We start from the raw sequence: 26,564 nt of genomic DNA, 5'->3' as shown, positions 1-26,564 counted from the left end.
GTTGTTGACGAGATGATCTAAGAATGCACAGAGCATTTAACTTATTAGGCAAATTGTCTTGCTATACTTTTGTGCTGCTGCTAATGTTGATAACTAGTAGACCTACCGTACATATTTGTATTGATGGTTCCCTGTACCATCTCTCTCCAATCCAAACTACATTTTGCGGACCATATCAACAGTGGATTTATTAACAAATTAGAATAGCTATTCAAATGTGTTTTTTGAGTAAAATATCCCTTTAAACCTCACTTCAGCGCTCTCTTTTTTTCGAGGTGGTTCTCTCGACCAGTCCTTTCCTGTTTGATAAGTCTGAGTCTGAGTGAGAGGCAAGCAGTTAATGGCAACGGGGACACTGACAGTGTAGCTGGCGAACCCGTTTTGTTCAAGAGATACGGCAACATTTGACTTATAACTATAATGCATTACTAAGTATCTCCCGGGGTATAGGCGAAACATTATATGCAGACAGTGTTTGTTGCTAGAATATTGTTAATATAAGCTAACAGTTAGCTAGCTAACAACAGTGCAATGTTTTGAACGTCGATGACACCAGAATTAGTTGTGCACTTCGTTTATTGCTAGCTAATTATATTATTAGGTAACTTAGCTACATTATACCAAAATTATCACTTTTTAGAGATGGACAACGTTACTTCATCGTCACACCATCATGCATATGAATCAGAGGTAACCTAGCTAACGTTAAGTATTTTATTAGCTAGCCAGTTATCACAAATATTAGCTCGCTAGGTAACCATAGTTAACTAGCTAGTTAACTAACTGTTTATAGCTAACTAACTAATGGTATATACAACTGACTGCTGAAAACAGGTAGTGTTTATGATCATACCGTTAGGCAGTCAGCTAGCTACCTTTCCTTGGCTTGATTAAACAACCACTAACGATTTCAGTATAACGTTAACTAGCTAGCTATTGTTTTACGGTTCATCTTGTTTTTATGTTTGAATATAATCACATTCGCAACCTGTTAACGTTAGTAATATAACTTGACATGTGCATGCATTTTTCACTCGTCTTTAACGTAATGACAGATCTGTTGTTATGCTGAAAACACGAGGTTGCATATCTAGCTAACGTTACTTAAAAGCAGTGTTAGTTAGCTAGGCAAGGTTTGCCAATGTTAGCAGGCTAGCTACTCTGTCCACGCCAACGCTTAGTTAACTAGCTCTGCAACAATCGCCATCTTGGCACCGCAGTTATAAGGTATTTTACTAGGTAGGTAACAAATGAGATAATTAGTAACTGTCCTTCTCGTGTTTTCAACTAAATCAAAACTTCAACGCTAACGTTAGCGCCCAAACGTAGTCCTCCGTGTTGGCGTTGTCGATTAATTAACTTATTTAGCGAGCTACGTTAGCAATAACGTTACTGTTAGTTAGCTTCACGTTAGCAAAATTCCTATCAAGCTTCTGTCAAATGGCACTGGTTTAAACCGAGTCTCGTGTGTCATTTCAGTCGTCAGCGTGCTAGCAATGTAATTGTAAATGTAATTTTTATATTCCCTTTTTAGTACGTTCATATGTAACATTTTATCAATGTATTTTACAAGTGAACCCCTGCTAAGAGGGCAATCATCACAACATGTTTCTTTAATTCAGAATGTCTTAGCTAGCTTTGACCTCATGCTGATGTTATTCATGTGTTACAGGGCCAGGGTCACAGTCCACCATACAGGAGGCGGACGGTGGAGGACTTCAACAAGTTCTGCACATTTGTGTTGGCATATGCAGGCTATATCCCATATCCCCAGGAGGTGAGTAAAGGAAACCCAATCATAGTTGGTGTATGCCTTTTTTATCAACAGTCCCTTGTAGTTGACAGTCTAGGTTCTTTGCTCTGAATAGTTAGGCAGAACTGTGACTGGTTATATTTCGAGGTGTGTGTGTAACGCATTGTGTTGAGGTTAATGGCCAGACACCAGGGGTAGGACTTGGATGTGTGTGTAGTTTGTGGATCATGGAGTGGCCACTGCGAGCTTTTGCTTTTTTCTCCACAACTGTTGTGCGTGTGTGTGTTGGTGTTCCACTGCCCTCCATTCCCCCTGTGTGTATTAACCCGCCGCCCCTAACTAGTGTTGTGAATATAGATACAGTCAACATCACATTCACTTAGTCACAATGAAAGTGCCATTTTGTTTTCCTTCAGTAAGCTACAACGTTGTGGAACTCTCAAATAGAAATAGGTTATGCTGTGTCTGTCATGTAGGAGTTATGGCAGCTCTATAAAGCATTACATTTCTATCTGAAACGTTCAGAGCGTTGCATCCTCCTGAATGCAACCCTGGACATGTTGACTGTATCGAAGTTATCCCCTCCCTCCCCGGTGTGGTGTGTTGACCCTCTATTTGATCCACAGAACTGGAGGAGGCGTGGCTTCTGGCAGCTTCCTTGCTGGGCCCCGCCCCTTGTCCCTCGCTAGCCAATCTGCTGCTGTGTCTCCTGAAGGGACACGCACCTAACACAGCCCTGCCCCCTCTCCCAGGGTAAGAGGGCCAACAAGTCTCTCCATACTCATCCCTGGCCCTGTGCTTCTTTGGCCCCTAGACCATTTACCCTTGCCCCTGTAGTGTTCATAGTTTTGGAAGGACTGGATAGAATTAACAAATCTAGTGATGGCACCACCTAGTTTTCCAACAAGCTGAATTGAGCTTCTATTGCTGTCTAGCTAGCCCTGAGATTAGGATCCCTGATGGGGAAGGGGCTGGAATGGAACCAGGGCCCCCTGACCCCCTCAGCTCAGGCAAGAGGAGCAGCTTGACCCAACGCCAGCACCCTAAAGAAGTTCAACCAGGACCGTACTGTACCTCATCCATAGACCTGTGCTAATACTCTGTGCTTTGTCTGTCTGACCGAGCCCCTCAGAGTAAGACAGGGTGATTTTTCATCCTTATGACCATATGCCGTGGTGTCACTGAGGCCATGTATAAAATATGCAGTTCCATATTATTGTGGAAGTGTTGTGAAGTTACTGTTGATGCCTGTTTTGGTTCAAAATGGCCTCAGATTTGTATTGGATCAGTGTGTGAGTGTGGTTTGTGGCCAATGTCAATGGATTGTATCAACAGCTTCACACCCACCTCCATTCTCCTCTCTAAGAGTTGACTTTTGTGTAAACACATACAGGCTTTTATCACCATGTCTCTTTTTCCCTCTCCAGGACTCTCCTCTGCGTAGTAGCTCCAGCCCCCCCAACAGTACAGGCAGTACAGCAGACAGTGATGGCTGGACCCCTGTCCCTCAACCCCCCTCTTGCCCCCCACGGCCCCCCATACCCCTGCAGGACAAGAACAGGAAACGACCCCATCCCACGGGAATCCACCCTGGGGCCTCATTATCAAGCCATGTTATGAAAAATGTAAATGGAGTGCTTTTGATCCACTCACACAATTTCAACCACTAATTCTAAACTTAACCCTTTCTCATACTCCCTAACCCTAAATTAATTCCTGTTTTCCAGCATGGCCATTTAGCGTCCTCACTGCACCCAGATGACCAGAGGAAAGCCAACAAACTGAAGAAGAGGAGGAAGGACCGGGAGAGCCAGGCCGGCGAGCCGAGCTCTGCACATCAGGCCGACGCAATGAGCCCAGAGCCACAGTTCTCCCTGCCCCTGGGAGGACGACCAATCAAAGACGAGCCTGAGGATGACTTCTTCATCCCCCTCCACCCTTCGTCCCCTCACCCCCTGCCCAGCCCCTCTCACTTCAATAACTCCTCCCCCTGTAAGCAGGAGCACAATGAGGAGTGGGAGTGCTGGGCGGGACAGGGGCTGGTGGAGGGCATGGTGAAGGTGGAGAGTGTGGAGAGTTTTACTGGGAACAGGACGGTGATCCGACAGGGGAAACAGGTGGTGTTCCGAGACGAGGATGGCTCCGGAGAGGATGAGGACATCATGGTGGACTCCGGTGAGAGAACGTTATGTAAATGCTGCAAAAAAGTTACGGAACTTATTGTTGTGATGACATTGCCTATTTAAAGTAGCAGTCTGACAGTTAATCCCATGTAAATGTTTTAGTGATGGAACTCTGTTTCTTCCCCCCTCTCTTTCTCTCAGATGATGACTCGTGGGACCTGGTGACGTGTTTCTGTATGAAGCCGTTTGCAGGCCGGGCCATGATTGAGTGTAACCAGTGTAACACGTGGATCCACCTGTCCTGTGCTAAGATCAGGAAGTCCCACGTTCCTGAGACTTATATGTGTCAGAGCTGCAGAGGCACACTGGGCCTGGCAGACACCCGCCGCTCATACCGCTCACGCATTGGCCCCCGCAGACACCTTCTTGACTGACCCCATTGCAAACCCCTTCACCCCTCTCACCTGCATTTAGACCATGCCCCATACGGTTCTAACCCCAACCCGGTCCTGTAACGCATGTCCCAGGCCAGCCCTTTCCTTTTGTCCCTGACCCCAGTCCTACCCCATACCCCAGGCCTTTTTCCTCACCCCTATTGTGTCGACTAAGCCTACTAGCCATCCCTCGGGGTCTTCAACACCCCCAAACTAAACCGATCCGAGTGCTATTTAAGATTTATTATACATTTGACGGTTTCTCTCTGCTTCCTTCCGGACTCTGTGTGCGTAAGTCAATCACTGAATGTCTGTCTGTAGTAGTACAATAGTTGACCAGTAGGGTTGGACTCCGTAGTCTAGTCTGGCTGACCGGTTAGCTCCGACTGGATAGAGACTAGCGACGCATCTCGCATGAACAGTGGAAAGCTGACTTCACTCTTAAACTGTCAGAGAGAATGGCCTATAGAGCTGCCACCCAACAGTGTGCATTTTGGGACGTTGGCTTTTTGCACTTATTTCATGCGTTAAAGGGGTGTGTTGACTTGCCAACCCCTTCTCCCCCAACCACCCTCTCAACTAGGTGGTTGGTACGTTTGTCTGTCTGAGGGAAGCCTTTGTCTAAAGCCTCAAGCAGAGGGTCTGTAGATAATGATGTCCAGTTCTATACTGAACAAAAATATAAATGCAACATACTGAGTTAGTTCATATAAGGAAATTTGTCAATTGAAATAAATAAATTAAATCTATGGATTTCACATGACTGGGAATATAGATAGGAATCTGTTGGTCACAGATACAAAAAAAAAGGTAGGGTCGTGGATCAGAAAACCAGTTAGTATTTGGTGTGACCACCATTTGCCTCACATCTCCTTTGCATATAGTTGATCAGGCTGTGGAATGTTCTCCCACTCCTATTCAATGGCTGTTCGAAGTTGCTGGATATTGGCGGGAACTGGAACGCTCTGTCGATCCAGAGCATCCCAAATGGGTGACATGTCTGGTGAGTTTTATTTTTTTAACCTTTATTTAAATAGGCAAGTCAGTTAAGAACAAATTCTTATTTTCAATGACGGCCTAGGAACTGTGGGTTAACTGCCTGTTCAGATCTGCACCTTGTCAGCTCAGGGATTTGAACTTGCAACCTTACGGTTACTAGTCCAACGCTCAAACCACTAGGCTACCCTGTCGCCCCATTCTTCCATGTGCAGGCCATGGAAGAAGTGGGACATTTTCAGCTTCCAGGAATTGTGTACAGATCATGGGGCCGTGCATTATCATGCTGAAACAGGAAGTGATGAATGGCACGACAATGGGCCTTGTCACAGTATCTCTGTGCATTCAAATTACCATCGATAAAATGCAATTGTTTGTTGTCCGTATCTTGTGCCTGCCCATATCATAACCCCACCGCCACCATGGGGCACTCTTTACAACCTTGACATCAGCAAACCGCTCGCCCACACGACACCATACATGTGGTCTCCATTTGTAAGGCCTGTTGGCTGTACTGCTAAATTCTCTGAAATTACGTTGGAGGCGGCTTATGGCAGAGAAATTAACATTCAAATATCTGGAAACTGCTCTGGTGGACATTCCTGCAGTCAGCTTGCACGCTCCCTCAAAACTGTGTTGTGACAAAACGGCACATTTTAGTGGCCTTTTCTTGTCCCTAGCACAAGGTTCACCTGTGTAATGATTATACTGTTTAATCAGCTTCTTGATATGCCACATCTGTCAGGTAGATGTATTATCTTGGAAAAGGAGAAATGCTCACTAACTGGGATGTAAATACATTTGTGGACCAAATTTGAGAGAAACACGCATTTTTGGGATCTTTTATTTCAGCTCATGAAACATAGGACCACCACTTCACATGTTGCATTTATATTTTTCTTCAGTACAGATAAATGGAACGCGTTCAACTCTTTCTTTCAATAGACAGAGCTTGAAATGGTGCTCTAGACAACCAAGGAATTATCCCATATGACAAACATGTAAAACAGGCATCACTTGATGCGTTTCATATCAACACTTCTCCATCAAGTGAGTGCTGGCCATAGACAGCGAAAATTAATATTTGGCCACGGCTGTACAAACACACATACACTGAGTGTACAAAACCACTCTTTCCATGACAGACTGAAGAGGGAAAATCCAGTTGAAAGCTATGATCCCTTATAGACGTCGCCTGTTAAAACCACTTCAAACTGTTGATGAAGAGGAGACAGGTTAAAGATGAATCTTAAGCCTTGAGACCTGGATTGTGTGCTGTTCAGAGGGTGAATGGGCAAGACAAAATATTTAAGTGCCTTTGAACTGGGTATGGTAGTAAGTGCCTGTTGCACCAGTTTGAGTGTGTCAAGAACTGCAACTTGACACAACTGTGGGAACCATTGGCATCAACATGGGCCAGCATCCCTGTGGAACGCTTTCGACACCTTGAGTCCATGGCCCGGACAATTTTTATTTTCTTTGTATGTATTTTATTTAACTAGGCAAGTCGGTTAAGAACACATTCTTATTTACAATTACTGCCTACCCCAGCCAAACCCTAACGACACTAGTCCAATTGTGGGCCGACCTTTGGGACTCCCAATCATGGCCAGTTGTGATACAGCCTGGAATTGAACCAGGGTCTGTAGTGACACCTCTAGCACTGAAATGCAGTGCCTTAGACCGCTGCGCCACTCGGGAGCCGCAGAATTGAGGCTGTTCATAGGGCAAAAGGGGGGAGGGTGCAACTCAATATTAGGAATATGTGCCTAATGTTTTGTACACCATGTATGTGTATATATGATGCAGTTTCTGGTCCCTTTTTCTGTTCATAGGTTGCACCTCAGTCACTCGGTTGTCATGCCATTGTTATGAACGTTCTAAAGCCGCCCTCTGCTGGCGGCGCCATAGTGGTGATAAACCCAATCATTCTGCAATAGGCAAACTATTTTGCCTAAATTACTCTATCGCCTGGGGAAAAAAGTTTATTTCTAAAGTAGTCAGATATTTAGTAGGAAATATTGTCATGTCATTAGCTAGCAAAGTTAGTCAAAAATAGCTAGCAATTCTAACGTTAGCTCGGTGGCCTCCCCTCAATTTTAGCCTGCTAGCTAACGTTGTACTGCAAGTCAATCTGGCGACATCCGACTGGTGGCAAGGGGGGTTTCTACTAATTATTTGCCTCCATTTGAATGTAATTGTATTTCCAAGCCACTGTATTGCACTTTTAATGAAATCATCAGCACTCATTGACGATGCGTCTAGTAGTATGTGCTCAGTCGGGCATCAGTCTGAAACGAATGTTCAAAACAACATTGTGACGAAACATCGAATAGATTATTAGATCAGTTAGTTCTTTCTCCTAGACCAGGGTTCTGTACCTGCCGCCGTCCTCCTCAATCAAAGCTTTTATCTCTTCAGTTAGAACATTGAAGAACAACTATTTGTGGAAATTATTTCCCTGTTAACCTTCCTGGCTGTGTTTCCAGAAGCCATTTCAGTTTTACATTTTATGAAGAGTTCAGATTATTTTTCCACAATAGAGCCAGGTAACTGTTGGAAACAATCACTCATTGAATTAAGCTCCACTCACAAACACCACCATGTCGGGAACAGTTTAATGGTCCTGAACAGACCCCAGTCAGTTAATGGGTACACATTGATGTAGCTTTGAAGAGAGCCCTGGGTGGAGACTGGTTTTGGTGGGTGAAGAAAATGCATTAACATGTGTGGTGAGTGAAAGCGCACACGTAGCCATGTAAAGTGATGTCATTGGTCCGGTCCAGAAACAAGCCCCTATCCCCAGGCATTTCATGTAAAGTGATGTCATTGGTCCGGTCCAGAAACAAGCCCCTATCCCCAGGCATTTCATGTAAAGTGATGTCATTGGTCCGGTCCAGAAACAAGCCCCTATCCCCAGGCATTTCATGTAAATCAAGCCCCTATCCCCAGGCATTTCATGTAAAGTGATGTCATTGGTCCGGTCCAGAAACAAGCCCCTATCCCCAGGCATTTCATGTAAAGTGATGTCATTGGTCCGGTCCAGAAACAAGCCCCTATCCCCAGGCATTTCATGTAAAGTGCCCTTGGGAGCAGGGGTCAGAGGTTGTTTCTGGACAGCCATTGTCTCTGCCCCTTGGTTCTCAGCCCCCTCAGGTTAGTCCTATAGGTTAGAGAGCAATGGGGCCAATGTAGGATTTATTCAGCCATCAATCAATGCATTATCAAAACCATTGCGCAAGTGTTTTGGGCTCTATATATGGGGTGTTTTGGCTTTCTGAGCTTTTCCTGACCATGTGACCCGACCACAAAACAAGTTTTATAGGCTATAACGAGGACCCAGAATTGTTCATGGTCAGGACAACTCCTGACCCTACACGTCTCCTTCTGGTGTACTCATTTGCACAAATCAGTATTTAATCTCTCACCTGATCCCTACCAGGCTCGCTGGGGTTTGATAATGATCCCTACCAGGCTCGCTGGGGTTTGATAATGATCCCTACCAGGCTCGCTGGGGTTTGATAATGATCCCTACCAGGCTCGCCGGGGTTTGATAATGATCACTACCAGGCTCGCCGGGGTTTGATAATGATCACTACCAGGCTCGCTGGGGTTTGATAATGATCACTACCAAGCTCGCTGGGGTTTGATAATGATCACTACCAGGCTCGCTGGGGTTTGATAATGATCACTACCAGGCTCGCTGGGGTTTGATAATGATCACTACCAGGCTCGCTGGGGTTTGATAATGATCACTACCAGGCTCGCTGGGGTTTGATAATGATCACTACCAAGCTCGCTGGGGTTTGATAATGATCACTACCAGGCTCGCTGGGGTTTGATAATGATCACTACCAAGCTCGCTGGGGTTTGATAATGATCACTACCAGGCTCGCTGGGGTTTGATAATGATCACTACCAGGCTCGCTGGGGTTTGATAATGATCACTACCAGGCTCGCTGGGGTTTGATAATGATCACTACCAGGCTCGCTGGGGTTTGATAATGATCACTACCAGGCTCGCTGGGGTTTGATAATGATCACTACCAGGCTCGCTTGGGTTTGATAATGTATTTTGGAGTTTCTGGAGAAGTGTCCTTCTTCAAGCTGTTTGCATTTTGACTGTGTTTGGAATTTAAGCTTTTTCAAATATTCATGTTTTCACCAGTTGTCAAGTCTAAGCTTGCTGATGTGTACATATTGTTGTTTCTTGTCGACCTCATATAAAGTACCTTCAGAATGTTTTCATACCCCTTGACGTATTCCACGTTTTTGTTGTTACAGCCTGAATTGAAAATCTATTTTTTTTTCTTACCCTTCTCCAACAATACCCCATAATGACAAAGTGAAAACATGTTTTTAGACATCTTTGCTAAGTTACTGAAAATGAAATATTTCATTTACATAAGTATTCATACTCCTGAGTCAATACTTTGTAGAAGCTTATTTGGCAGTGATTCCAGCTGAGAGTATTTCTGGGTAAGTCTCTAAGAGCTTTCTCCACCTGGATTGTGCAACATTTGCCCATATTATTTTCAAAATTCTTCAAGATCTGTCAAATTGGTAGTTGAGCACTGCTAGACAACGATGTTCAGGTCTTGCCATAGGTGTTCAAGTAGATTTAAGTTCAAATTGTATCTCGGCCACTCAACATTCACTATTGGTAAAGGAACTTTAGTGTAGCTTGGGCCTTGTGTTTTTAGGCTATTGTCCTGCTGAAAGGTGAATTAATTTACCAGTGTCTGGTGGAAAGCAGACAACCAGGTTTTCCTCTAGGAGTTTGCCTATGCTTTTCTCTATTTTGTTTTAATTTTCTATGCTGAAAAACTTCCCAGTCCTTAATGATTACAAGCATACCCATTACATGATGCAGCCACCACTATGCTTTAACATATGCAGAGTGATACTCTGTAATGTTTTGGATTTGCCCCAAACATAACACTTTGTATTCAGGACAAAAATGTAAATGTAATTGCTTTGCCACATTTTCATTTTCTTTTCACTATGTCAATTAGGTTAGTATTGTGGAGTAACGATCAACAATGTTGTTGATCCATCCTCAGTTTTCTCTTATCACAGCTATTCAATTTCGTAACTGTTTTAGAGTTACCATTGGACTCACGGTCAAATTCCTGAGCGGTTTCCTTCCTCAACTAAGTTCAGAAGGACACCTCTGTTTCTCGTGACTGGGTGTATTGATATGCCATCCAAAGTGTATTTAGTAACTTCCCCATGATCAAAGGGATATTCAATGTCTGTCTTTTCTTTTTTTGCCATCTACCGATAGGTGCCCTTTTGCAAGGCATTTTAAAATATTCCTGGTCTTTTTGGTTAAATGTGTTTTGAAATTCACTCTGAGGGACCTTAGTATATGTATGTGTGGGGCACAGAGATGAGGTTGTCATTCAAAAATTGTTAAACACTATTATTGAGTGAGTCCATGCAACTTATTGTGACTTGTTAAACAAATGTTTACTCTAACTTTTTTAGGCTTGCCATAACAAGGGGTTGACTACTTAATGACTCAAGACATTTCAGCTTTTCATTTTTAATGAATTGGTAACATTTTTTTAACTATTCCACTTTAACATTATGGGGGTGTACCAGTGACAACATATCTAAATGTAATCTATTTTAGATCCAAAGTGTAACACAACAAAATGTGGAAAAGGTCAAGGGGTGTGAATACTTTCTGAAGGCACTGTAAGCCATAGATCGATGTCACTGTCTGACTGACTGTTAGACATACACCTATTGAATGCTTGTCTGGGCTGGGCTTTCTAGCAAGCAAGAGCAATGGGTTGGTTAGTTATTACTAACTACAGTTAATAAGATGAATATGGGTTACTGATAAGTCAGTCATACTAGAACAATTTCTTTCTTTAAAAAAAAAATGTCAATGTTTCAAAATATTTAGGAAAGTTAGCATTCTAACTCATTGATCCCGCTTTGTGAAACCCCCTTACTGAGAATGTGGTGTCTGGTGCAAACTGTTTCTGTGAAACTCTGTATTGTAAATAAAGATTTAATGAAGATTTTAACCCCACCTTTCTAGGTCTCCTCATTGTTCCTGTACTTGACCACTATCCTGGGTGCGAGTCAGTTTCTGCTGTGTTTGGCTTGACAATAATGGAGTAGACAAAGGCATGAACAGTTCTGGGACCAAGCTCTGACATCACTAATGTAGTTTTTGTCTTTAAACAAATACGCGAGTCAGTGGCTCATCTTTTTCTTTATTGTAATATCTTTACATTACTACATAGTCCATTAGCTCCACACACACACATTTTAGACAGTTTGGGTCATGGCCAGGGCAGGAATGTAACAGTGGTGAGTAGTCTCTCTGTTGACCTCAGGGTGGAGCCAGAGTGGCTGAAAGAACAGTGATGAGTGGGTGACTAGTGGTAGGGCCGACTAATATGGAGGCTAACGGCACGAGACGGGGACATGATGAGCAAACATCCTTAATGGAGGCAGCAGTGTTTAGCGTCTCAAATGGGGTGAATGTTTGCTTGTTCTTGCCTCATTCTGTAAAGGGTGTTTGAGTCAGTCAACCTCATTCACAAAATCTTAACTGGTAAGAAGAGACATGAGTACAGTTACTAACAATCCGATAACCTGACTCCGCTCTAGGGCAAAACACCTGAGAGGGTAGGTCACTTTCTCCTCGAATAGATCCCGTGTGCTGACTACACAGACCTGTACATGGGGTTTCAACACTGTAGGATTGGGGACAGCATACAGTGGAAATGGAACAGAACTGTGTTGACAGAACTCCAGTTTCTACCACTGAAAAAAAACTTTTTTAACCTTTGCCTATACATTGACAAAAATGCATACAGTACATTTACTGATTTGAGTTCAACTATGTCACTCATCAATAGCCTACAGTATATTGCCTTCACAGAAAGGACCAACACTGTCAGTCAATAATTAGTCAATGTTAAGTAGAACAGTGTCTGTTTGGTCTATCTATAGTATTAAAAACAACATATAAACAAGACAACAGGGACAAACAATATTACCATGGGAACTAAAGGTATGGCACATAACAAAGGACTGACAAATAATTACAATACTCTTCATCGCCATAATTTTGATGATATATGACCAGGTCTTAACAAATAAATGTATACATAAAAGTACAATAGTCCCACTGCATCCCACTTGCATGTTTCCATTGACAACGACAGATGTACATACAGATGCTTTAGTAGCAAACTAACTCTCACAGAGGCTTTCTCATAAATGTTATATAAATCATGTATATACACCATAATGTATACAGTGCATTCGGAAAGTATTCAGGCCGCTTGACTTTTTCCACATTTTGTTAGGTTACAGCCTTATTCTAAAACGGACGAAATAATGTTTTCCCCCATCAATCTACACACAATAACCCATAATGACAAAGCAAAAACAGGTTTTTAGAAATTTTAGCACATTTCTAAGAATTTACATAAGTATTTAGACCCTTTACTAAGCTTTGGTAGCGATTACAGTCTAGAGTCTTCTTGGGTATGACGGTACAAGCTTGGCACACCTGTATTTGGAGAGTTTCTCCCATTCTTCTCTGCAGATCACAAGAGCTGTCAGGTTGGATGGGGAGCGTTGCTGCACAGCTATTTTCAGGTCTCTCCAGAGATGTTCGATCGGAGCCACTCCTCCGAAGCCATTCCTGCGTTGTCTTGGCTGTATGCTTAGGGTCGTTGTCCTGTTGGAAGGTGAACCTTCGCCCCAGTCTGAGGTCCTGAACGATCTGGAGCAGGTTTTCATCAGATATCTCTGTACTTTGCTCCGTTTGTCTTTGCCTCAATCCTTACTAGTCTCCCAGTCCCTGCCACTGAAAAACATCCCCATGCTGTCACCACCAAGCTTCACTGTAGGGATGGTGCCAGGTTTCCTCAAAACGTGATGCTTGGCATTCAGGCCAAATAGTTCAATCTTGGTTTCATCAGGCCAGACAATCTTGTTTCTTATGATCTGAGAGTCTTTAAGTGCCTTTTAGCAAACTCCAAGTGGGCTGTCATGTGCCTTTTACTGAGGAGTGGCTTCCGTCTGGCCACTCTACCATTAAGGCCTGATTGTTGGTCACCTCCCTGACCTAGGCTCTTCACCCCCGATTGTTCAGTTTGGCCGGGCGGCCAGCTCCAGGAAGAGTTTTGGTGGTTCCAAACTTCTTACATTTAAGAATGATGAAGGCCACTGTGTTCTTGGGGACCTTCATTGCTGCAGAAATGTTTTGGTACCCTTCCCCAGATCTGTGCCTCAACACAATCCTGTTGTGAGCTCTACGGACAATTCCTTCAACCTCATGGCTTGATTTTTGCTCTGACATGCACTGTCAACTGTGGGACCTTATATAGACAGGTGTGTGCCTTTCAAAATCATGTCCAATCAATTTAATTTACCACAGGTGGACTCCAATCAAGTTGTAGAAACATCTCAAGGATGATCAATGGAAACAGGATTCACCTGAGCTCAGTTGAGTCTCATAGACAAGGGTCTGAATACTTATGTAAATAAGGTATTTCTATTTTTTTTATTATTAATACATTTGCAAACATTTCTAAAAACCTGTTTTTACTTAGTCATTATGGGGTATTGTGTGTAGATTGCTGAGGATCTTTATTTATTTAATACATTTTAGAATAAGGCTGTAAAGTAACAACATTTGGAAAATACCGAATACTTTCCGAATGAATGACATCATTGGACGTTCTCTCTACTCTTCACTGTTGCTCAGGCAGTGCTTCCCCAGCATCCATCTCAGTCATATCAACTCAACCCAGCCTACCAGGGCTCCAATCACACATTGGCTACTGGGGGTGCCTTAAAAATAGACCAGTGTTAATATTATCAGAATTCTTTTCAACCCTTATGGGTGTGCCCTTATGTGTTATTAGAATGACTGTCACCCAGATAATTAGACCCTGCCCCACACAACAACAGCAGCAGACACATCGCTTCCAAGGAATAATAATAATAATACGTCAATTATTAACAAAACAATATTTTTTTTGCCTTCAAGTGTAGTGCTGGGTGTCAGTATAGTGGTACTGATGAACACTTTTTCATGCATAGTTCTGTTCTAACCGTAACGCATGAGTTCGTAGTGTAAAACATGAGTACAACTAGTATAGTACAGTGGTATATTAGTTATACAATATTAATTGTAGCAGACTTCACTGATATGTACACCGTGAGTCATATTGCACCTTTCTGGGGAGATGAGGAGAGAGGGAGATTTCAGTACATTTTACACGCACACATACAGACACACACACACATACAGACACACACACACACACACACACACACACACACACACACACACACACACACACACACACACACACACACACACACACACACACACACACACACACACACACACACACACACACACACACACACACACACACACACACACACACACACACACACACACACACACACACACACACACAGTGGAAACTACAATGGCTAAAAGAGAGGAATCTAGTGGGTTTTGAGAGCGGAGAGAGAAGAGGAACTCATGTCTGAATTCATAAATGTGATGGGGAAAGAGAGAGAATTCATATCCCCTTTGTTTGACTCTCGACCTCTGCTTGTCAGTCCTTCTGTCAATGTCTGTCTGTCTGTCTGTCTGTCTGTCTCTGTATCTGTCTGTCTGTATCTGTCTGTCTCCACTTGCCCCTTGTTGCTCCCATAACAGAGGGTTCCTACGCCTCAGCATCGATTCTGTGAGCTGAGAAATACAGGGAATATTTAGCTTAGTGTAGTACTTTTGTAATTAATCTGCAATTTCAATGTAATGGAGTTGAGCATTTTTGGTTGTAAACAGGTTAATGATATGGTTGTGGTTAGAGTAGAATAGTTCTAAAGTGGTTGTGTTGTGTTTGTATACTTACACTGCTTGGGTATCCGTAGAGCCTCAGTGTCTGCTGAGAGGACTTGGTGCATCACCCCCCTGAACTGATACAGCAGCTTCAGACTCTTATCCTCTCCTACACATGGGTCATAGAAACCTGGCAACCCCGCCTTTATATATATAAGGAGAGAGGGGGGTGGGGGGCTGGTTACACACACACAGGTCATATAAAAATTCCACCCTCCACCCACACACACACCCTTACCTTTGATGCCTCGGTGAGTATGAGTTTGGAGTCCTTGACCAGACACTGCAGAGGGACAGTAACGTCTATAACCTGAGCTCTCTCTTGGCGCGCGCTGTTGTCTGTCACAAACTTTCCATACCACGCATTCAGGATGATCAGACCTGGAACAGGAGGAGGGACACACACACACAGCTGAGTCAGAATTATTGAAAAGACAACGCACAGAATAAACAGTGTTGAGTCAAGACATAGGTCAAGAGCGTTTGTGGGCGTGCATACGTGTGAGTGTGCTTACTCACCCATCTTAGACTCCTCTCCCTCGATGATTCTCCTCACAGACTCCTGCATCAGCAGAACCTGTCAGGGAGAAAGAAAGAAAGGAAAGAAAGAAAGAAAGAAAGAAAGAAAGAAAGAAAGAAAGAAAGAAAGAAAGAAAGAAAGAGAAAAGTGTTGAACATACAATGATCTCAATGATCATCAATGAGCATAAAGTAAATATGCTGTGTGTCTGTTGTTTACGTACCACCACAGTCAGAGGCTGGCACTAAGACAGCATTGAAGGAGCTGTATTCCACCATTAGCAAACAAGAAAACGCTCACCCAGAGGCGGTGCTCCTAGTAGCCAGGACTTTAATGCAGGGAAACTTACATTTGTTTTACCAAATTTCTATCAGCATGTTAAATGTGTAACTACATGATTCAAAAAACTCTGAACAACCTTTACTCCACACACAGAGAGGCATACAAAGCTCTCCCTCGACCTCCATTTGGCAAATCTGACCATAATTCTATCCTCCAGATTCCTGCTTACAAGCAAAAATGAAAGCAGGAAGCACCAGTGACTCGGTCTATAAAAAAGTGGTCAGAGGAAGCAGATGCTAAACTACAGGACTGTATTACCAGCACAGACTGGAACATGTTCCGGGATTCCTCCAATGGCATTGAGGAATACACCACATCAGTCACTGGCTTTATCAATAAGGGCATCGATTACGTCGTCCCCACAGTGACCGTACGAACATACCCCAACCAGAATCCATGGATTACAGGCAACATCCGCACTGAGCTAAAGGCTCGAGCTGCCGCTTCAAGGAGCGGGACTCTAACCCGGAAGCTTATAAGAAATCCCGCTATGCTCTCCGACGAACCATTAAAAAGGCAAAGCATCAATACAGGACTAAGATCGAATCGTACTACACCGGCTCTGACTGTGGCAGGGCTTGCAAATCATTACAGACTTCAAAGGGAAGCACAGCCGAGAGCTGCCCAGTGACACGAGCCTACCAGATGAACTAAACTATTTCTATGCTCGCTTCGAGGCAAATAACACTGAAACATGCATGAGAGCACAAGCTGTTCTTGAAGACTGTGATTACGTTCTCCGTAACCAATGTGAGTAAGTTCTTAGAACAGGTCAAAATTCACAAGGCCGCAGGGCCAGACGAATTACCAGGATGTGTACTGCGAGCATGCGCTGATCAACTGGCAAGTGGATCCTGGACTTCCTGACGGGACGCCCCCAGGTGGTAAGGGTAGGTACCAAAACATCCGCCACGCTGATCCTCAACACAGTGGCCCCACAGGGGTGCGTGCTCAGTCCCCTCCTGTACTCCCTGTTCACTCATAACTGCACGGCCAGACATGACTCCAACACCATCATTAAGTTTGCTGAAAACACAACAGTGGTAGGCCTGATCACAGACAACGACAAGACAGCCTAGGTGGTCAGAGACCTGGCCGTGTGGTGCCAGGACAACAACCTCTCCCTCAACGTGATCAAGATAAAGGAGATGATTGTGGACTACAGGAAAAAGAGGACACAGCACGCCCCCATTCTCATCGACGGGGCTGCAGTGGAGCAGGTTGAGAGCCAAGTACCTTGGTGTCCACATCACCAACAAACTAACATTGTCCAAGCACAACAAGACAGTCGTGAAAAGGGCACGACAAAACCTATTCCCCCTCAGGAGAATGAATAGATTTGGCATGGGTCCTCAATTTCTACAGTTGCACCATCGAGAACATGGTTGCATCACTGCCTGGTATGGCAACTGCTCGGCCTCCGACCGTAAGGCACTACAGAAGGTAGTGCGTATGCCCAGTACATCACTAGGGCCAAGCTTCCTGCCATCCAGGACCTCTATACCAGGCAGTGTCAGAGGAAGGCCCTAACAGTCAAAGACTCCAGCCACCCTAGTCATAGACTCTTCCCTCCACTACCCCACGGCAAGCGGTACCGGAGCGCCAAGTCTAGGTCAAAAAGGCTTCTTAACAGCTTCTATCCCCTAGCCATAAGACTCTTGAACAGTTAATCAAATGGCTACCCTGACTAATTGGGGCGGCAGGTAGCCTAGTGGTTAGAGCGTTGGACTAGTAACGGAAGGTTGCAAGATCAAATCCCCGAGCGGACAAGGTAAAAATCTGTCGTTCTTCCCCATAATAAGGCAGTTAACCCATTGTTCCTAGGCTGTCATTGAAAATAAGAATTTGTTCTTAACTGACTTGCCTAGTTAAATAAAGGTAAAACATGTTTTTGTATTGTATCTTTTTACACCACTGTTACTTACTCTCTGTTGTTATCATAGTCACTTTAATACCTATATTACCTCAACTAACAGTACCGGTACCCCCTGTACACAGTCTCGCTATTATGATTTTACTGCTTCTCTTTAATTACTTGTTACTTTTTATTTCTTATTCTTATCCGTATTTTTTTTAAACTGCATTGCTGGTTAGGGGCTCGTCAGTTAGCATTTCATTGTCAGGCCTATTGTATTACTCAGATGCGCCAAATACAATTTGATTTGTGTGTAGTATGTATGGATGTTCCTCACGGCTGACTCCGCCTCTTGTTTCTTCTTGACCATGTCTACTTCTGAGCTCTTCCTCTGTAGCTCCAGATCTCTGTTGGACAGACAAGGACAGAAAGGGTCAAACAGGGACAGACAGGGACAGGCCGATACATACCGGGACAGGCAGGGACAGACAGGGACAGGTAGGGACAGACAGGGACAGGCCGAGACATACCGGGACAGGCAGGGACAGACAGGGACAGACAGGGACAGACAGGGACAGGCCGAGACATACCGGGACAGGCAGGGACAGACAGGGACAGACAGGGACATACCGGGACAGGCAGGGACAGACAGGGACAGAGAGACAGAAAGAGACAGACAGACAGAGAAAGACAGGAACAGACAAACAAGGACAGACAGGGACAGACAGGGACAGAGAGACAGAAAGAGACAGACAGACAGAGAAAGACAGGAACAGACAAACAAGGACAGACAGGGACAGACAGGGACAGGCAGAGAAAGGCAGGGACAGACAGGGTGAGACAGAGACAGGTAGGGACAGCCATGCAGACAGACAGTGAAAGACAGAGACACAGACACACGGACAGACAGAGAAAGACATGAATAGACAGAGACAGGCAGGGACAGACAGAGACTGACAGGGACAGACAGGGATGGACATAGACAGGCAGGGACAGGCAGACAAGGACAGACAGAGGCAGAGACAGGCAGGCAGGGACTGGCAGGGACAGACAAGGACAGACAGGCAAGGACAGACAGGGACAGACAGAGACATGCAGGGACAAACAGAGACAGAAAGACAAGGACAGACAGGGACAGACAGGGACAGACATAGACAGACAGACAGGGACAGACAAGGACAGACAGGGACAGACAGAGACAGGCAGGGACAGACAGACAGACAGACAGACAGACAGACAGACAGACAGGCAGGCAGGCAGTGACAGACAGGGACAGACAGGGACAGACAAGGACAGACAGGGACAGACAGAGACAGACAGACAGAGACAGGCAGGGACAGACAGACAAGGACAGACAGGGACAGACAGAGACAGACAAACAGAGACAGACAGACAAGGACAGACAGGGACAGACAAGGACAGACAGAGACAGGCAGGGACAAACAGAGACAGACAGACAAGGACAGACAGGGACAGACAGACAAGGACAGACAGGGACAGACAGAGACAGACAGACAGACAGACAGACAGACAGACAGACAGGCAGGCAGTGACAGACAGGGACAGACAGAGACAGACAGAGACAGGCAGGGACAGACAAGGACAGACAGGGACAGACAGAGACAGACAGACAGACAGACAGACAGACAGACAGACAGACAGACAGACAGACAGACAGACAGACAGACAGACAGGCAGGCAGTGACAGACAGGGACAGACAGAGACAGACAGAGACAGGCAGGGACAGACAAGGACAGACAGGGACAGACAGAGACAGACAGACAGACAGACAGAGACAGGCAGGGACAGACAGACAAGGACAGACAGACAGACAGAGACAGACAGACAGACAGACAGACAGACAGACAGACAGACAGAATTTTTGCAGAGAGCGTGTGTGTGTGTGTGTGTGTGTGTGTGTGTGTGTGTGTGTGTGTGTGTGTGTGTGTGTGTGTGTGAGTTGAGAGAGAGAGAGAGAGAGAGAGAGAAGCTCACTGTTGTTTCTGGGAGCATGTGTATGGTATAATGACCAGTCTGTGTATGGCCATGTAGACTAGTAGAGGCCCCACAGTGGCGTAGAACACTGCACTGGGCAGCAGCTGGTCTGTCAGGTGAACTGGGAATAGATAGGTCTGATTGGCACGAGCCAACCTAGGGAGAGAAGGAAACAAGTTACAGTACATACTGTACTATGAAAAGTTATAATACTATCACCTGATTTTGGGGTAAACCTGAACCCCCTGAGCTAAATATTTAGTAGCCAAAACACAGATAGACATGCCACTCATGCACACACACATGCATGCACAAACGCACGCACACACAGCACATACACTGTACTAAACTGTATTACACGTTAGCATTTCATTGTCAGGCCTATTGCACATACACACTGGATTACACAGACTGTATTTGTGTTGTAGTACCTGATTTTGAGGGTGACTCCCTGTGGCACTCCGACACTGACAGTAGCAGCCAGGACACTGTGCCGACTGATCTTCCTCTCTGCTCCATACTCCACCACTGTACCAAACCAACCAGTCCTGACACACACAAACACACACACCGCAACACCAATAAGGGCCAGACTCCCACCTTACCTATTCACATGTAGTTTCACGTTTTATTAGTACGGGATACGCATGGTATACATCATCCAACCAAATGGTTATTCCAGGTTCCTTCTCCACAATGCAACAACAATAAGAAATAATAAAAGATAAGAATATGAACAGAAAGTAAATGGCTCAGTAGAATAGAATAAACATTTTAGCATAAGTATAATAAAGGAAGGCACAATTTATAGTCCAATATCTACATATTCTGTGGAAGGGGGGGGGGATTGGGTGGCAGTGTATAAACTGAGTAGTATAATAGGGTGTGTACGTACTTGATCGATCCCTTGACCTTGGTCTGGTCCTCATCCTGGAACTTGTACTGGTAACTCATCATCAGATAGGAGTGAGGGACACCCAGCTAGAGGGGGAGAGTAAACAAGGTGAGGTGTGAGGGACACCCAGCTAGAGGGGGAGAGTAAACAAGGTGAGGTGTGAGGGACACCCAGCTAGAGGGGGAGAGGAAACAAGGTGAGGTGTGAGGGACACCCAGCTAGAGGGGGAGAGGAAACAATGTGAGGTGTGAGGGACACCCAGCTAGAGGGGGAGAGGAAACAAGGTGAGGTATGAGGGACACCCAGCTAGAGGGGGAGAGCAAACAAGGTGAGGTGTGAGGGACACTCAGTTAGAGGGGGAGGAAACAAGGTGAGGTGTGAGGGACACTCAGCTAGAGGGGGAGAGCAAACAAGGTGAGGTGTGAGGGACACCCAGCTAGAGGGGGAGAGCAAACAAGGTGAGGTGTGAGGGACACTCAGTTAGAGGGGGAGGAAACAAGGTGAGGTGTGAGGGACACCCAGCTAGAGGGGGAGAGCAAACAAGGTGAGGTGTGAGGGACACCCAGCTAGAGGGGGAGAGGAAACAAGGTGAGGTGTGAGGGACACCCAGCTAGAGGGGGAGAGTAAACAAGGTGAGGTGTGAGGGACACCCAGCTAGAGGGGGAGAGGAAACAAGGTGAGGTATGAGGGACACCCAGCTAGAGGGGGAGAGCAAACAAGGTGAGGTGTGAGGGACACCCAGCTAGGAAACAAGGTGAGGGAGAGTAAACAAGGTGAGGTATGAGGGACACCCAGCTAGAGGGGGAGAGCAAACAAGGTGAGGTGTGAGGGACACTCAGTTAGAGGGGGAGGAAACAAGGTGACAAGTGAGGGCACAGAAGAACATAGTTGGTCATCCTACCAGCCCTAAAACCCACCTCAACATATTCCCAATTGCACAGGTGTGTGTGCTACTGTGTGTGTGCTACTGTGTGTGTGTGTGTGTGTGTGTGTGTGTGTGTGTGTGTGTGTGTGTGTGTGTGTGTGTGTGTGTGTGTGTGTGTGTGTGTGTGTGTGTGTGTGTGTGTGTGTGTGTGTGTGTGTGTGTGTGTGTGTGGTGTACCTGCAGTGCCAGGGTGAAGTGGCTGGTCTTTGTGTCTCGGACCACACTAGTGGTCATAGAGCTGTGGGGTCCCCATCGCCACTGCAGGTAACCCATCGTGTTCTGGTCTAGGTGACGAGCTGTCATTAAAGAACAGCTGGGACGCACGCCACGGGGAGAGAACTGCATACCACACTGAGCCGTCAGGAAACTAACAAACAGAGAGAGGGAGATGACAAGCATTACAATTGTTGTAGTGTAAAGAGGGCCATATCCTCTCCGCTCGATTGGCCACTCACCATCGTGGAGTCAGGTTACGGAACACCTTCATCCCAAACAGAGGTCCCAGTATGTCCCCTGCACCAAACTCCAACTACACACATACAGAGAGAAAATCACAAGCAGACAGAGAGTGAAACACAGACACGTCAGTCAATATCCTTCCTGTGTTCTCTCAGAAACAAGGGAGATAAAATGTGTGTGTGTGTGTGGACCTCTCCCCAGCCCTTGGCAGAGGTGACACGGCGGACAGTCATGTTGATGTTGCCTCCTCCGTTGCCGTTGTGTGTGGAGAGAGAGCCAGACAGCATTGCAGTGTCAGAGTTAGTCAACGGAGCCTACACCCACACACAGGTAAACACATGGGAAACACATAAGCATAACACACGTTAATGTATCACAATGGACCTTTTTTAGCTAGTGTGTGTGTGTCTGTGTGTGACCAACAAGGAATCGGACCACGTGTACGGGTGTGTGTACCTCAATAGACTGGGAGATGTGCATCCTGTTGATCTCGATGTGAGGGAATCCCCCTCCCGGCATCTCCTCAAAGTCCTCATCATAGCGATCAAACAGGTCTGTGGCATCTACTCCCACGCTAATGGTACCCTGAACACACAGGGACATGAGAACACAAAACAGAGTGTTCTGATAGTAAACTTCACACAGAGAAAGTCTGTAGATATCACCCTGCCGTGGATATTTCTGTAAGAGGCTCAGGGAAGAAGCGTGTGTATGTACCTTGGGGTTGGTCCTCTGCTGTAGCCTCCTCTCCTCTCTCTCTCGCTGCAGCCGCTCATACTCCTCACGGATCTCTACTGGGGTCCTCTTCCTCTCCACAATCTCCACACACATGAACACATGCACGCACACACGCTCCTCAGTTATCATCTCAGTTACTATTGTGTCATTACTACTTAAGTAGTAATGTGTGTGTACTTAAAATGTGGCACCGGACATTTGACGGACAGCATTTTAGTTTAGCGGACATTTTGACCCATATGCATTGGGTGTGTAACCTGGTTATGGCGTCCATCCCCGGTGCTCAGAATAACAGAGATCACATTTAGATTATGGTAATTCCTCTTAACAGAACATGCAACTCAGAGGATGCAATGGTGTGTGTCCTTCTTACTGAATTCTGATGCACACTTTGAAGATGTTAGAATAACTGTCCACATTTACTTTTCCTCAGCCAACAAGATGAAAGGAAAAAGGAACAGCAAAATCACTTGCCTATGTCAATCTACTATCCCCCTTAGTAGAAAAGTTGACCTATTCTATTGGTCAGCTTGTTGTTCTGTGCGAGAAATAAATAGCCTCTTCCCAACAGACTCTGGGACAGTTGTGGAATGACAAATCCCAAATTCATACAACCAGTACATCAAAATAACTTTAAAAAGCATTGAGGCTGATACAACGTTTATCTTAAAACGTTTAATCAAGTATTATTTCTTTACATTATAGTTTTGCGGCAATGTGTACACAGCAGTAGGCTACTTCCGAATGTTCGTTCCGGCAAAAGCCGTCTTCTTTTTATAAGAAACATAAATGTATTGAAAATCCTAAATTGTTTGCATAGTCAACTTACACTCAGCTCTGACACACACACTTACCACACCAAACATGCCACCAGGGGTCTTTTCACAGTCCCCAAATGCAGAACAAATTCAAGAAAGCGTACGGTATTATATAGAGCCATTATTGCATGGAACTCCATTCTATCTCATATTGCTCAAATAAACAGCAAACCTAGTTCCAAAAAAACATATAAAGCAACACCTCAAGGCACAACGCCTCTCCCCTATTTGACTTAGATTGTTTGTATATATGTATTGATATGTAGACTATGTGTGCCTTCTTTAAAATGTATGTAGTTCTGTCCTTGATCTGTTCTTGTCTATTAATGTTCTGTATTATGTTTCATGTTTTGTGTGGACCCCAGGAGGAGTAGCTGCTGCTTTCGCAACAGCTAATGGGGATCCTAATAAAATACTAAAATACAAAATATTACCAGCTAACAGAAACCCTGACACACACATGTGCTGAACATACCTCCCAGCCCTCCACCTCCAGGCCTTTCTTCCCAAATATGTCATAGATGGCTCTGGACTGAGGATCACTCAACACTGGACAGAGACAAGGGAGTGAAAAAATGAGAGGTTTATACTCTCATTTAACAGTCCAATTAAACGACAAGCTGCTTGTCAAGAAGAATCAGTGACAGGGAATGCACTGCTTACCCTCATAGGCCTGGTGCACCTGGTTAAATAGCTGCTCTGCCTGGCTCTTCAGCTCTGGGTCCCTGTGTTTGTCTGGGTGGTAGAGCATACACAACCTCCTATAGGAAGCCTTCAGCTCATCCTGAGTGGCCTGGGGAGAAGGGGGGGGGGGGTGGAGAGGGGACAGAGAGAGAAAGATTACAACATAGATTTCTGCAGACATAGCCTAGTGCATGCATACTCCAACCACCCAAGCCATAGACTATTTACTCTGCTGCCGCATGGCAAGAGGTACCGGTGCATCAAGTAAGACACCAATAGGCTCTTGAACAGCTTTTATTGCCAAGCAATATGACTGATAAATAGCTAACAAAATAGCAACATGGACTATCGGAGTTTACCTGTATATTTATTGACCTTTCATTTCAATCTCTGCACTGTCTCAATGCACACACTGTCATTCCAAAACACTCACTCCATAATTTGTTCACTCACACATAATATGCACATACATTTATACTGACTCTACACACCCCCACACCCACTCACATACAAGCTGCTGCTACTCTGTTTATCTTATATTCTGTTTCCTGGTCTCCTTACGTCTGTCTATACATAACTACCTCCATCACTCCATGTTTCCCTGTCACCTTACCCCTATATATATCCACCTCCATCACTCCAGTATCCCTGCACATGTAAATATGATATTGGATCAGATTTTTAAAATATTTCCTGTATATAGTATGCTTACTTACTTTAATGTCTATTTCATATTTCTTATTCTTATTTCTCATGTGTTTTTATAGTAATACATTGTTATTGATTATTGCAACGTTGGGTTTTGAGTTTGCAAGTAAGGCATTTCACTGCATGGGACATTAAAACTATATGAAGAAAAGAAACGACAGGTTATTTATCCGTGCACCAGGGGACATACACACCTCCGAAGAACCATGTATCACCAGCAGTGACAAATGAGTAAACGAGAGCCAATGCCCGTTGGCCCTGTTTACACTGTCTAGCGAAATGCCGTAACGTTAATCTAGGCTCCTAACAGCGAGTGTCACATCTTATCAATTCAGCTTACAAAACAGTTACCTAATAATATTATTCCACTACTGCCTTTGTTGTCGTCTCAAGAAACAATATGGACAGGTAGCTCTACGTCTGACAGCTATGTCTGTCTTGCAGCATCCCTCGAGTCGATGTGATGGGAGTGATGGACCGACCGGGCGAATGTCATCAACTGTCTCGCCTAACGCGATGCCCAATCGAATCCGTGTTGAACATTACCGATACAGTGGGATAAAAGGTTTAAACGAGCACATTATGTAAATACACAAACACCTTACCTCTTTCCTGACGTTGAGAAGAGAATAATAGTCTTGGTTATCCAACTCTAATTCATCGTCTAAGGACGCCGCCATCTTTGCGCTGGTTCGGCCCCTCCTCCTTACCCTCCCATACCAGTGTTCTGTGTGCTCATTGGTCTGTTCGTGTCTGCACTAGCGCCGCTGTGTGGCCAGGCGGGCTGCAGACATCCTGTCATTGAAAACAGTATATCAAGGTGAAAGTGTGTGCTGTCCATGGTCCTGAAACTTCTAACGTAGCCTATGTAGTGATAGAAAGGGACTGACAGGGCAGGCTTGAGTTTACTGTGTGACAAAAAGCACTACATCAAATGCCATAAACCCTTTGACAGAGGCATTTACATAGAAAGAGTGCACAACAGCTCTACCTAGATAGGGTTACTTAAGCTATTCGTTTGAGCCAGGCTTATTCCTGTTCCTTCCGTGATTTGCATTTAGTGGTTGCCTTGTGGGAACGTTTTATATTTCTCCTTTCCTTTATGATTCTATGACACACCTTTACGCAACGTTTAAAGGTCGCGTTGCCGCACTGTGTTTGATGGCAGTGAGTGCTGCAGGGCATGGGTGATCATTACCAGTAACGGCTGCCGTTAATGATAACAGTTTAGGCCTTGCAATTCAGCTTTGGCCCCTGGCGTGGAAATATTTAAACCAATTACCCTTGTAGGCTTACATGAACCAAAACAATGATGTATGTTCATGAATCTGTTTTTTAATTGAACAGGTTATTTATTCATGAATTGGCTCCTGATTGCTTGATAGGTCATAGGCTAATACAACCATCTCACAGAAAG

At 44.9% G+C, this 26,564-nt stretch overlaps 1 protein-coding gene and 1 pseudogene across 2 annotated transcripts; one reads left to right on the top strand and one right to left on the bottom strand.

The window, feature by feature from the left end:
• The first annotated feature begins 305 nt into the window (after positions 1-305).
• LOC139413472 (PHD finger protein 13) lies at positions 306-11,351 on the top strand. Of its 2 annotated transcripts, XR_011634801.1 has the most exons (6): positions 306-690; positions 1,673-1,777; positions 3,181-3,378; positions 3,481-3,928; positions 4,078-9,132; positions 9,325-11,347. XR_011634801.1 is itself a non-coding variant. In XM_071160921.1 (5 exons), the coding sequence occupies exons 1-5, from the start codon at positions 643-645 to the stop codon at positions 4,308-4,310; spliced, it is 1,032 nt and encodes a 343-aa protein (XP_071017022.1). In that variant the 5' UTR covers positions 306-642; the 3' UTR covers positions 4,311-11,351. The 2 variants fall into 2 exon arrangements, 1 of the variants encoding a protein (XP_071017022.1); XM_071160921.1 differs by having other exon boundaries at positions 4,078-11,351.
• A 2,582-nt stretch (positions 11,352-13,933) lies between these two features.
• On the bottom strand, positions 13,934-25,949 carry LOC139414322 (dnaJ homolog subfamily C member 11-like; annotated as a pseudogene).
• Between the last annotated feature and the right edge of the window lie 615 nt (positions 25,950-26,564).

Source organism: Oncorhynchus clarkii, chromosome 7 (genome assembly GCF_045791955.1).
Source record: "Oncorhynchus clarkii lewisi isolate Uvic-CL-2024 chromosome 7, UVic_Ocla_1.0, whole genome shotgun sequence".
In the NCBI taxonomy this organism is placed as follows: Eukaryota; Metazoa; Chordata; class Actinopteri; order Salmoniformes; family Salmonidae; genus Oncorhynchus; species Oncorhynchus clarkii.
This window is presented reverse-complemented; position numbering and strand designations above follow the sequence as displayed.

Coding starts and splice junctions, on each gene's coding strand:
- LOC139413472 (XM_071160921.1), top strand. CDS start 643: ATGGACAACGTTACTTCATCGTCACACCATCATGCATATGAATCAGAG. Junction 691..1,672: donor ATCATGCATATGAATCAGAG/GTAACCTAGCTA, acceptor CATGTGTTACAG/GGCCAGGGTCACAGTCCACC. Junction 3,379..3,480: donor CAAGCCATGTTATGAAAAAT/GTAAATGGAGTG, acceptor CCTGTTTTCCAG/CATGGCCATTTAGCGTCCTC.